At 41.6% G+C, this 13,732-nt stretch overlaps 1 protein-coding gene across 2 annotated transcripts in view; it reads right to left on the bottom strand.

Moving 5' to 3' along the window:
- Positions 1–13,732, bottom strand: part of LOC140733086 (uncharacterized) — a 139,094-nt gene that overhangs the window by 71,607 nt on the left and 53,755 nt on the right. For both annotated transcript variants that reach the window (XM_073055920.1, XM_073055919.1), the window contains exon 9: positions 1,234–1,344. In XM_073055920.1, the coding sequence (XP_072912021.1) occupies positions 1,234–1,344 (111 nt within the window). The remainder of the gene's footprint in view (positions 1–1,233; positions 1,345–13,732) is intronic.

The following is a 13,732-nucleotide window of genomic DNA, read 5'->3' as shown; positions in this document are numbered from 1 at the left end:
TGAGCCTTGATCAACAAAACAGCGTCCCTCCTCTTTAACATTCTTCCAACCACCCCTCCCCCTCCCCACCACAGTGGCTTTTATGCCTAAAACTGTTTGAAACTATCATGCCCTGGAATGTTGAGTCGCTAGTCCTGCCATTCTTTCAAGTCATGTCTAATGTCTCAACCTGTATCAAAATAATTTACTATTTATTGTATTGACGTACAGCATGGAATAGGCCCTTCCAGCCATGCCACCCAGCAATCGCCTAATTTAATCCTTGCCTAATCATGGGACAATTTACAAAGGCCAACCTGGAATGTGGGAGGAAACCAGAACACCCAGAGGAAACCCATGCGGAGAATTTACAAACTCCTTACAGGCAGTGGTAGGAATCAATTAGAGTAGTGAAATTTGATCTCCCGTTTATGATGCCACGTTGTTTTTCTTCCTAATTAGATTCCAGTTCATCAATTGTTGTTTCTAAAACCTTACCCACCACCGTTATTGAATTGAATAACCTTCATTTACTACAAATCTCTGTACGTCCTTTTTTTGAACGATTATGTCATTTTTGCTACCTTTCAATGCCCCAGCAACCACTCTTCTCCCACCACAACCCCAGGCAAATCCTTCCATTATCTTCATCTCGATAATCCTTAACAATCCAGTAGTGGGGGAGTCTAAAACTTCAGAGGGCACCACTTCAGAGGGATGTCCCTTTAGAACAGAGTTGAGGAGGAACTTTTTTAGCCAGGGAGTGGTGAATCTGTGGGATTCGTTCTCACAGGGGGCAGTGGAAGCCAAGTTATTGAGTATATTTAAAGCAGAGGTTAATAGGTTATTGAATGTCAAAGGTCAGAAGGAGAAGGCAGGAGAATGGGATTGAGAGGGATAATGAATCAGCCATGATAGAATGGTGGAGCAGACTCGATGGGCTGAATGGCCTAATTCTGTTCCTATGTATTATGGTCCTATGGCATGAAAGCACGTGGCTGAAGTTCAACATAACCACCAACATTCAACTCATACACTTGAATAACAGTATCTAAATCAGGGGCTTGCAGAAGGATAGTGAAAATTAGTGAGAACGCTTCTCAAAAAGGAACAGTCAGCAGTGACCTGGAAAAGCCCTAATAAATACCACAGGATCAAAATCTAAATCCATTTAGCTTATTGTCATCTCAAGAGTACCCTGACTACCACACTTTTGTGGAAACAATCAGAAGCCTTTATATGAAGTGTTCTCACCAGACTGGGACATAAGGTCTTTGATATATCCTCGAATTCTTTGCACACCCACAGATTCCCAGAAATCCAACACAGTGTGAAGAGCCAGGGCAGCTGTGTAGTCTTTCAAGCCTGAAATGACATTCAAGAAATTTAATACAGCCATGTATTGATGACAAAATTATTGTTAAATAACACTGAGAATTTTTGAACAAGTTCACAAATTGGATTTCAAAAGAAAATGTATTTGACAAAAATTAACTGTTTGTCCATTGTAGTCAGGCAATTGAGAGAGCACAATTCATCAATTATGAATTAAGTAGAACTCAGAACAGCCCACAACATTGTGCCAATCTAATTAAATGTCTAACTAAACTAACCCCTTCTACCAATATAATGTCCACATCTCTCCATTTTCTGTACATTTGCAGTATGTGCTCTAGAATTTCTTAAACACCTGTCATGTTCCTCCACTACCACATGCGAAGTGCATTCCTGTTACCCACAACTTAGCATGAAAGAAAATCTCCCGCACATCTTTTTGAATTTGCTCACCTTAAATAGTTACCCATTAGATAATACCACATAAAATACAAACAAAATCTATAACACACTATGTATCTCTGTACTTGTTTCAGCAAAACCTTCAAAACAACACAGTGCACACAGTTTATGAGGACAGCCAAAATGGAAATCTCAAATGGTAAATAATGAAAGCAGAAACCACGTCCAGAATGTGGGCTGTGGAACTTGCCACCCTCATGTTCTACATTGGAGGATGTTATGAGAATGCAGGGTGACTTGGACAGGCTAGGTGAGTGGGCAAATGTATGGCAGATGCAGTTTAATGTGGATAAATGTGAGGTTATCCAATTTGGTGGTGAGAACAGGAAGGCAGATTACTATCTAAATGGAGTCAAGTTAGGAAAAGAGGAAGTACAACGAGATCTAGGTATTCTTGTACATCAGTCAATGAAAACAAGCATGCAGGTACAGCAGGCAGTGAAGAAAGCTAATGGCATGCTGGCCTTTATAACAAGAGGAATTAAGTATAGGAGTAAAGATGTCCTTCTGCAGCTGTACAGGGCCCTGGTGAGACCACACCTGGAGTATTGTGTGCAGTTTTGGTCTCCAAATTTGAGGAAGGACATTCTTGCTATTGAGGGAGTGTAGCGAGGTTAATTCCCAGAATGGCGGGACTGTCATATGTTGAAAGATTGGAGCGACTGGGCTTGTATACACTGGAATTTAGAAGGATGAGAGGGGATCTGATTGAAACATATAAGATTATTAAGGGATTGGACATGCTGGAGGCAGGAAGCATGTTTCCACTGATGGGTGAGTCCAGAACTAGAGGCCACAGTTTAAGAATAAGGGGTAGGCCATTTAGAACAGAGATGCAGAAAAACTTTTTCACCCAGAGAGTAGTGGATATGTGGAATGCTCTGCCCCAGAAGGCAGTGGAGGCCAAGTCTCTGGATGCTTTCAAGAGAGAGTTAGGTAGAGCTCTTATAGATAGCGGGGTCAAGGGATATGGGGAGAGGGCAGGAACGGGGTACTGATTGTGTACGATCACAGTGAATGGTGGTGCTGGCTAGAAGGGCCGAATGGCCTACTCCTGCACCTACTGTCTATTGTCTATTGGGTTGATTAGAGTCCTAAATGCCTAATGTAACATTTCAGCATTTGGTAAACTCTGCTGCCAAGCTGGAGCCAATTGAAATTAATGGACATGCAAAATCTGACTCCTTGTAACAACCACAGGTTTATGCCTCGGCAATACCCATTGTATCGTACAAATGGTGTCAAAATTACCACAATCAATCTAGAACTAATTGAACAATGGCCAAGCCCAAAGGTTTCCAGATCTTACACAAGTTAACCAGGTACAGACAGGATGGATAAGTACTAAAAAGATAATGGTTAGACAATCTATGAACGTAATTAAGTAACCAATAAGACAAAACTGAACTGAGAACCAATTGAATGATACAAATTTGGATTTCCAATAATTCCATTTTTCTGCATTTGGCCCATATCCCTCTAATTCTTACCTGTCTATATGCTTGTCCAAATACCTTTTAAATATTATCAAATTTAATCTGACAATAGGTAAATAATGTACTGCTTCTACAAATATGCAGTGTAAGATACAGTATGTTACTAATCTGTCTAACTGTGTTGAATGATTTTAAAGACAGACAGTAAGTACATGTTTGACACAGCATTGTGGGCAGAAGGGCCTGTATTGTGCTGTCGGGTTTCTATGTTTCTAATTGCTATTATACACATCCTAAGATCAATGGGAGGCCAAGGAAAGGTGATTTTGTATTTTCATTCTCTGCTAGAAGAAGCCAATGCAAAAGAATTCCTCTGCTTTCTTCTCAGTGTTATACCTTTGACACTTTTAATACCTGTCCTATTTTAAAGCATTTTATTCATTGAAGGATAGCTGATAATTATTGTTAGCTTTCCAATGGCTCATTGCACATGAGCCTGAGAAATATTAGAGAGGAAGCATCTACTCTTCCAACAGTTTATATGCCCATGAAAATCTGCTTAATTTGGGTACACAGAGGCCAATCCCATCAGCCTCCCAGTCAGAGAACCTTAACTCAGTACCATTACATAGTTCAACTGTTTGTTATAATGAACATATTTACAAGTACAGTAGATGCAAAATTTAATTCTGTAGAGTGTCTTTTGTGCAAAACAGATTTTACGTTCCATTAAGAAATCTGAAGCACAGATTGTGATGCAATTTGCAGAAATCATACTACATGTGCACGGCTTATGTATGTTGGAAATGTGTGAAGTACGCAGAATATAGAAACATAGAAAATAGGTGCAGGAGTATGCCATTCGGCCCTTCGAGCCTGCACTGCCATTCAGTATGATCATGGCTGATCATCCAACTCAGAACCCTGTACCTGCTTTCTCTCCATAACCCCTGATCCCTTTAGCCACAAGGGCCATATCTAACTTCCTCTTAAATATAGCCAATGAACTGGCCTCAACTGTTTCCTGTGGCAGAGAATTCCGCAGATTCACCACTCTCTGTGTGAAGAAGTTTTTCCTCATCTTGGTCCTAAAAGGCTTCCCCTTTATCCTTAAACTGACCCCTCGTTCTGGACTTGCCCAACATTGGAAACAATCTTCCTGCATCTAGCCTGTCCAATCCCTTTAGAATTTTATACGTTTCAATAAGATCCCCCCTCAATCTTCTAAATTCTAGTGAGTATAAGCCTAGTCGATCCAGTCTTTCTTCATATGAAAGTCCTGCCATCCCAGGAATCAATGTGGTGAACCTTCTTTGTACTCCCTCTATGGCAAGAATGTCTTTCCTCAGATTAGGGGACTAAAACTGTACACAATACTCTAGGTGTGGTCTCACCAAGGCCTTGGACAACTGCAGTAGAATCTCTCTGCTCCTGTACTCAAATCCTTTTGCTATGAATGCCAACATACCATTTGCCTTTTTCACCGCCTGCTGTACCTGCATGCCCACCTTCAATGACTGGTGTACAATGACACCCAGGTCTTGTTGCACCTCCCCTTTTCCTAATCGGCCACCATTCAGATAATAATCCGTTTTCCTGTTCTTGCAACCAAAGTGGATAGCCTCACATTTATCCACATTAAATTGCATCTACCATGAATTTGCCCACTCACCTAACCTATCCAAGTCACCCTGCATCCTCTTAGCATCCTCCTCACAGCTAACACCACCACCCAGCTTTGTGTCATCCGCAAACTTGGAGATGCTGCATTTAATTCCCTCGTCTAAATCATTAATATATATATTGTAAACAACTGGGGTCCTAGCACTGAGCCTTGTGGTACCCCACTAGTCACTGCCTGCCATTCTGAAAAGGTCCCGTTTACTCCCACTCTTTGCTTCCTGTCTGCCAACCAATTCTCTATCCACATCAATACCATACCCCCAATACTGTGTGCTTTAAGTTTGCACACTAATCTCCTGTGTGGGACCTTGTCAAAAGCCTTTTGAAAATCTAAATATACCACATCCACTGGCTCTCCCCTATCCACTCTACTAGTTACATCTTCAAAAAATTCTATAAGATTCGTCAGACATGATTTTCCTTTCACAAATCCATGCTGACTTTGTCCGATGATTTCACCTCTTTCCAAATGTGCTGTTATCACATCTTTGATAACTGATTCTAGCATTTTCTCCAGCACCGATGTCAGACTCACTGGTCTATAATTCCTCGGTTTTTCTCTCCCTCCTTTTTTAAAAAGTGGGGTTACATTAGCCACCCTCCAATCCTCAGGAACTAATCCAGAATCTAAGGAGTTTTGAAAAATTGTCACTAATGCATCCACTATTTCTTGGGCTACTTCCTTAAGCACTCTGGGATGCAGACCATCTGGCCCTGGGGTTTTACCTGCCTTTAATCCCTTCAATTTACCTAACACCACTTCCCTACTAACATGTATTTCCCTCAGTTCCTCCATCTCACTAGACCCTCGGTCCCTTACTATTTCCGGAAGATTATTTATGTCCTCCTTAGTGAAGACAGAACCAAAGTAGTTATTCAATTGATCTGCCATGTCCTTGTTCCCTATGATCAATTCACCTGTTTCTGACTGTAAGGGACCTACATTTGTCTTGACCAATCTTTTTCTTTTCACATATCTATAAAAGCTTTTACAGTCAGATTTTATGTTCCCTGCCAGCTTTCTCTCATAATCTTTTTTCCCTTTCCTAATTAAGCCCTTTGTCCTCCTCTGCTGGTCTCTGAATTTCTCCCAGTCCTCAGGTGTGCCGCTTTTTTTTTTGCTAATTTATATGTTTCTTCTTTGGACTTGATACTATCCCTAATTTCCCTTGTCAGCCACGGGTGCACTACCTTCCCTGGTTTATTCTTTTGCCAAACTGGGATGAACAATTGTTGTAGTTCATCCATGCGATCTTTAAATGCTTGCCATTGCATATCCACCGTCAACCCTTTAAGCATCATTTGCCAGTCTATCTTAGCTAATTAGATGGTTATTAGATGGTTAGATAGTACAGAAACGGACCTTTTAGCCCAACTCATGTAGGCCAACCAAGAATGCCAATCTCACCTTCCTACATTTGGCCCATATTCCTCTATTCCTCTTCTATTTGTCTAAATGCCTTTTAAAAGCAGTGATTGTCCTACCTACTTTGGCAGATTGTTCTGAATACTCACCATCCTCTGTGTAAAAACCTTGTCCCTCTGATCACTTCTAAATATTTCCCCTCTTAATTTAAACCAGTGTCCTCTAGTTTTAAACTTCCCTTCCTTGGAAACAGACAGAATGCACCTTCAGTAGGTCTCAGCCGGAACCTTCAACTGTACTTTTTTCCATAGTTATTGCCTGACCTGCTGAGTTCCTCCAGCATTTTGTGTGTGGTATTTGGATTTCCAGCATCTGCAGATTTCTCTTGTTTGTGAAAAAGACAGACTATCTACCTTATCGATGCTCCCATAATTTTACAAAACTTTTAAAGCTATCTCTGGCCTCCTGCTCTCCAGTAAGAACAATTCCAACCTATCCAATCTCTCCTTGTAACTAAAATCCTGCATTCCAGACAACATCCTGCTGAATCTCAACTGCACCCTTTCTAAAGTGTGGAGAACACATAATATTCCAAGCGTAGCCTAACTCGGTTCCTTGAGATTGTTATAGCCGGGGATGGTAATTGGGAGAAGCTCCCACTATCTGTTAAATGCTCCCAATAGCATGCACCTCATATAACCTCTGACAACCAAATCCCACCCCTGGCCTTCACGTGTGGCTTAGCTACTAAGCCCAGCGGAACCGCTTCTACTGACAGAAGTGGCAAAGGTGGGTTACTGACACCCTAAAACGAGTAGCTTTGGGCAGATGGGCTCATCAGCCATGATTGGCACCTTAACTAGGAGAAGGAAAACTCTGATCTCAAATCTTTGCTGCATTGTGGCTATACACACTCGTGGGGAAGGCTTAGGGAGTAAACCCCGAGGGAAAAATCAGGAGCTGGAGTCCCTAAGGCAGTTCAACGCTGACTGGCAACTCCTGTGACGCTTCTGGTACTGAACCGTATTGGTCTTTGCTGTTCCTTTGGGGTCATCAGATACATGGAGAGGGGGAGCTTGCAACTTGAGAAACAGCTTGATGTCAATATTGTACTGCCCAGGCTTGTGTACCTAGACAGCTAGGAGGCAATATACATGGTCAACTCTGAATGATGGAGGCCAAGAAGCCAAACCAATGTCTAATAAGTTGCTACATGATATTTCAACTCTTATACTTGATGCCGCTGCAAATGAAAACGAACAAGCTAGACACTTTCTCGACATCCTATCCATCCATGTTACCATTTTCAGGGAGCTATAAGCTTGCATCCCATGGTTCTTCTGTACATTAATGCTTAAGCCCTCTGCCACTTACTGTACATGTTCAGCCAGTAATGGATGTCCTAAAATACATTATCTCACTCTTGTTTGGATAATTTCCATCTGCCCAACATCCAGCTGATCCACATCCTTCTGTATCCCTTGACATCAATTAATGTTCCATTTGGACTCAGCGTTCCATCCAGTGCCCTCTCAATTCAGAATTGAATTGGCAGTTAGCAGCAGACAGATCCTGCCCAACCCAACAGCGATGTAAGGGATCTAATTTACTTAAATGTGTGGATAACGTCTGATTCCTTCTAACCTTTAATACGGTTGTATATGTGTTTGATGTTTTCCATTGGTTTATACAGACCAGTGTGACAGGTGCTGAAAAAGATTGTGAACTCAAAGCTTCTTGCCAAACCAATTATATTTCCCTTGGAATAAAATTTGAATCAGGACAAGCAGAGAACATGCAGAGTAGGACAAGCTGTTCGGGGAAATAATAGTACACCTCTATAGGGAACATAAAATGAAATATTTATGCTTCAGTAAGGGTCTCACTTAAAGATGTTGCACTCAGCAGCCAATTTTAGCCTCTGAGGAGAGTGGGAAATGTACTTATAATGGTTGTCAAGCTGCCCTTGCTATTGAACTTTAACGCATTGAACCCCTTCCAGGTTGGAGCTCTTGAGGTCACATGCCCTTTCTATTCAAAGGCAGCAGGGTATGTTTCACTCACTCATGCCAAAGAAAAGCAGATGGAATAAATATTGCAGTTTCTAAGGACTGCAGACTTTTCCAATGGTGTAGGTGCAAGCAGATACTTCAGTTTATCTGCAGGCCATTTCTTAGCTGTATTGCAACAGAAAGGGATTCTGCTTCCTAAATGCACATCTGATGTGCAGCACACCATGCACATTAGCTTGAACCTTGACACCATCTAGTACAAGACAGGCCACTTGATTGGTACCCCTTCCACAAACATCCAATCCCTCCACCATCGACGGACAGTTGCAGCAGTGTGTACTGTCTACAAGATGCACTGCAACAACACACCAAAGTTCCTAAGGCTGCACCTTCCGGGCGCATGACCACTACCATCTGGAAGGACGAGAACAGCAGATACCCGGGAACATCACTACTTGGAAATCCCCCTCCAAGTCACTCACCATCCTGACTTGGAAAAATCTCACCCTTCCTTCATCGTTGCTGGGTCAAAATCATGGAATTCCCTCCCTAACAGCACTGTGGGTGTACCTACACCTCAGGGACTGCAGCCGTTCAAGAAAGCAGCTCATCACCACTTTCTCAAGGGCAACTAGGGATGGGCAATAAATGTTGGCTTAGCTGACAATGCCCACTTCCCGTAAATGAATAATTAAAAAAAAATTAATGCCAGACATCCTAAAGTGGTTATGATTTTTTACATTCTGTGGTTGTCTTCAGTGCTATCTGAAATGTTGTGGTATTTCAAATACAAAGACAGAAATAAAAGCTAATTGCTGTCAATATGGTTCTGGAATCTGGTGCACAACACGTGAATTATAGAAACCACAATAGCATCTGAATCACTTGCTGAAACAATGGAACTACGTCTGAACCTATTTCTTTATGGCAATGTTTCTAATGTTTTCTACAGAAGTGGTTTGCCATTGCCTTCTCCTGGACAGTGTCTCTAGAAAATGGATGACCCCAGCCATGATCAATACTCTTCAGAGATTGTCTACCTGGCGTCAGTGGTTGCATAACCAGGCTAGTGGAACGAAGGAGTGCCTTTCACCTCTTCTGGTAGAGACACACTTCTATTCCACCACGTGCTATACAATCCTTATTACCAGCTACGCAGGAAGTAGCTGAGAAGTAGAAACAGGATGAAGAAGAAGTGAGGAACAAGAGAGGAAGAGAACCCAGACAAGCCCTGCTTGGTTTTGTATACCACAAATAGTTAATCTGATTGCAGTACCAGTAAATAAACCACAATTTCATATTTTCCAACAGTCACAAACATAACATGCTGAAGGTCAGCAGGGAGACTGGAGTTGCCTTGGAGGATCAGCTCCAGCAGCTCTGGGTCTTCATTCGCTCCGCAGTCCAGCATGGGGCCTGGGCTGGCTAAGAGGCACCCTAAAGAGAGGATAGAACTGATGGGAGGATGAGTACCGTGATATTAAGAGGCAAAAGGGTTTGTGCTTCAGAAACACCAGGGCTCCGCAGGGTGGTAATCTGCAATTCCAGTAATGTGTTGGAGGACAGACTGATTACTCTGACACCTTTTGACTGCAAGTACCAGAATCATTATGGGTTTACATGACAACTGACCGAACTTGCATGAAGTATAATTCTGACCTTGCAAGGTAGAAAATGGAACTCCTACCCTGAGTGTCCAGACATTGGGAGGGTTCTCTTGCGCTACGTTGAATATCAGATGCTGTGTCGTGGCTCGGTTCAGAAATGTGCTAATGAAATTCCCCGTGTGAAACAAGACAGTCTCCAACCTGTGATACAATTCTATGTAAAGTTGTTAATGGACCCTAAGCTCCTTCACCTAGATTTTATTCTATTTTATTTAGAGATAAAGTGCAGAACAGACCCTTCTGCCCCTTTGAGCTGCACCACCCAACAACCCCTGATTTAATCCTCGCCTAATCAGGGGACAATTTACAATAACCTTTGGACCATGTGAGGAAACTGGAGGACCTGGAGAAAACATGCATTCCATGGGGAGGATGTACAAACTCCTTACAGAGAATGCTAGAATTAAACTCCTAACTCCGACGCCCCAAATTTTAATAACGTGGTGCTAACCGCCACACGACCGTGGCCCTCCACTTTCTGGCAGGTTTCCCACTGCACCAAACACCTCATTGTCTTCTTCTATCACATGCTCTATAAAAGTGAACTTTCCAGTGCTCAGCAGTATCTAAGCTCTATTCTGAAATCATTTCTCTCCAATAGTAGTATCATATTTAATACCATCCACTATGCAGAGATTATTTTAGAATCTAGAAAATCTGAAGATCAATACAGCCATTCCCAATTTTTGGAGCTTTGTGATGGAGCTCCCTCTCCATTTCTATATGCCATCCACCTGAATTACTGGTAACTCACGCCTCATTTCCCTATACCTGTAGATCCTCCCTCTAAGTATTCTCTAAATCAGTGTCCAAACTTGTATAGCGAGTATCAAATCACATGATGGAATTTGTTCACTTTCTCTGCCTCCCTTTGTTACTTAGCCAAAATGCTATATTTGGTTACACGAGAGGAAGTATAGTACTGTACAATAGTCTAAGGCACATATATATAGCTAGGGTACTGTAATTTTATGTATTGCACTGTATAACTGCCACAAGAAATAATAAATTTCATGACATACATGAGTGATGATAAACCTGATTCTGATATTCAAAGATTCTAAGTACATTTATTATCAAAGAATGTATAAATTGTCCAACCTTGAGAAACTTGAAAGAACCCAAATAAAATAAAATAAAATGAAGACCAACCCCAGATGCGCAGGGAAAGAGAATAAAAAACACAAATCTTGCAAACAATAGAAGTGAGCAGCAACAACAGCATTCTGACCCAGACTGAGTCCTTGGATCCAAATCGCCAGAGCAGCCCCGCCCGTAGGCCCAAAGCCTCGGTATCTGTTGATCATATTTGCGGGGCAAGTTGTCTCTAAGTTTGCAGGAATGAAGCATAGCGGACTTGGGCAGTCTCTCAGACTCAGTGGTGCAGAGAGAGAAGCCCCCGGACTATCTGAGCCGATGTTTAAATTGTCTGATAGGGGTCTCCATTGTTGACCGAGAGTGGGAAGGGGGCAGGGAGAGGGGAATCATGGTTGGGAAAAGATGAAGAGAGAGGGGAGGGAGCAGGAAGCACCAGAGAGATACTCTCTAATGATCAACAAACCAATTGTTTGGGATCAAATGACCTTGCCAGCTGTCTCAGGCTGGGTGTGTCTGCACCCACACCACCCCCAGCCCCTGGCACTCCTCTGCCCCCGGCCCACACCGCTCCTGTGGCACTCCACCCTCACCATTCCCAACATCCTTTGCTCTTGCCAGATTTACAAACTCACTCTCCACTTCATATTGACAAATACAGTACTGTGCAAAGGTCTTAGGTACCCTAGCTATATTTATGTGCTCAAAACCTTTGCACCGTACTGTATAATATAGTAAAGGGAGCAGTTTCAAGTATTGACTGCATATGCTACTTGCAGTTTGTAAGTTACAATATGTGATGGAAAGAGGAGAATGTGGAATGGTTTGGGGAGAATTAGGTGAGGATATTATCTGCATTGTCATTTTTCCCATGACAGTAGAAACACACACAGCTGTTCCAATAATGACAAGCACCAGCTGCACCCAGAGCATAACACCATGCAAACACATCCTCCCCCTCCCCTTATTCACCGTTGGTTAGTGCTGCTCCCTCTGGTTTTGTACCATCTTATCTTGCAAATAAATAGAGATGGACTGTAGATGGAAACAGACGAAAAAGAAGACAAACAGACAGACAGGTATGGAGAAAGAGGGTCTGTGTCAATGAGCAATGCACAATTTAGTTATGCCTATTATAGTTGATTGGCTGTGAGTACAAGTTGAGGGGGATTTACAGTAGAGCTCGGTGGATGAGGGGAGGTTGCACTGTTCCAAATGATACAGAATTTAGGTCAAGGAATGATGGGCGTTTTGGAAATTGAGGTCTGAATACAGCAGCACAACCAAAAGAATGAGGCATATGAAAATGCATTCTTTGGCCATGACTGCACAGGTGAAGCATCAAATTTCTTGCAACACTTATTACGCTGGCATCCTTAGTCAGTTAATTCTAATGCAATGAGTTTGTCAGTAGGACCTCCTGAGGCCCTATCAATAGAATACATCTTCCCACCTTCTTCAAATGCTCAATGCACTTGGAAAGGTGGCACCACTGACAGTATAGTTGTTCTTCACTGATATAACAGCATTTATATTTTAGGTTCAAATTTCAGGAGTGGCTTTTGACAAAGCAGAAAAGCATGCTAACATATGAAAATATTGTCGAAAATGCCTACGGTTCTCAGATGCCTTGAAATTCTGATAAAGACAATCTTTATATTGTGCCAAGGAATGAAATTTCACTGGACAGATTCAAAGACATATTGGGAAGCAATCCGATGTTCTATGTAGCATGTCCAGAATTTATAACCTTCTGATTTAGAGATCAGATTATTCTGGTCCAGTCCTCAAAGATTTCCTGGGCTAATTAATTGATTGGCTGTTTATGTTTATTTATAAATAACATTTGTAGAAATATCTTAGTGGATACATCTGTTCACAATAAAGCCATTTTAAAAGCTTACATTACCTGTCCAGATGTAATCAGAACTGAATCCAAATCCAAAGCCATGTGAAATCACAAGCGGTCGGAAGGAATTTTGCAGCTCTGGCTTAACGTACAGGAAAGCACAACCCTTTGGACTACAGAACCATTTGTGGCAGTTGGATGTATAATAATCAACATCTAGAGAACTAAGATGCAAAATTATTATTGGTGTAATCAAATTGACAGCAATGGAATTATGACAAAGATGTAGTAGTGTAGCAGTTCTGTTGTTTTGTAGATTGTTAGTTTAAGTGGCTAGCTTATTAGTCTTGTTAAAGAGGTGAGGGGACTGACATGAGCAATATTTATACATGAGTGCATTTAAACATAAGAGGCTTCTAATTAGTATATCTTAAAATTATCAGTATGGATTTACTTGCCTGAGTTTAAAATCCATTACACCAAGTGAATGTGCTCCATCAATTAGTAATCTTGTACCCCTAATAAATAATAGATTTTATGTCAAAAAATTGATAATATTTCAGTCTGAATTACATTTTTTCTATTTAATATAAATGGCAGAATGATGGAGTGAAATTACATATTGAGAAGAGAATTGTGTTGGGATTATACAGAGATCTCTCCCATAATACCAAAAATAAAAGTTACAAAATTGAAAATATACAACCCGAAGACATGCAAAATGAAACCCAATTGTGGGCCTTTTAGCGGCCTTTAGAGATTTGGACTGAACTCCATCTGCCAAGTCTCAGCCCAGCTTTGCATTCTATCAATGCTCCATTATAACTGATAGCAACCTTCTACACTAC

The sequence above is a fragment of the Hemitrygon akajei genome, chromosome 9 (genome assembly GCF_048418815.1).
Source record: "Hemitrygon akajei chromosome 9, sHemAka1.3, whole genome shotgun sequence".
Taxonomy (NCBI): Eukaryota; Metazoa; Chordata; class Chondrichthyes; order Myliobatiformes; family Dasyatidae; genus Hemitrygon; species Hemitrygon akajei.
Note: the sequence above shows the minus strand (reverse complement) of the source record. Positions and strands in the feature narration are given on the sequence as shown.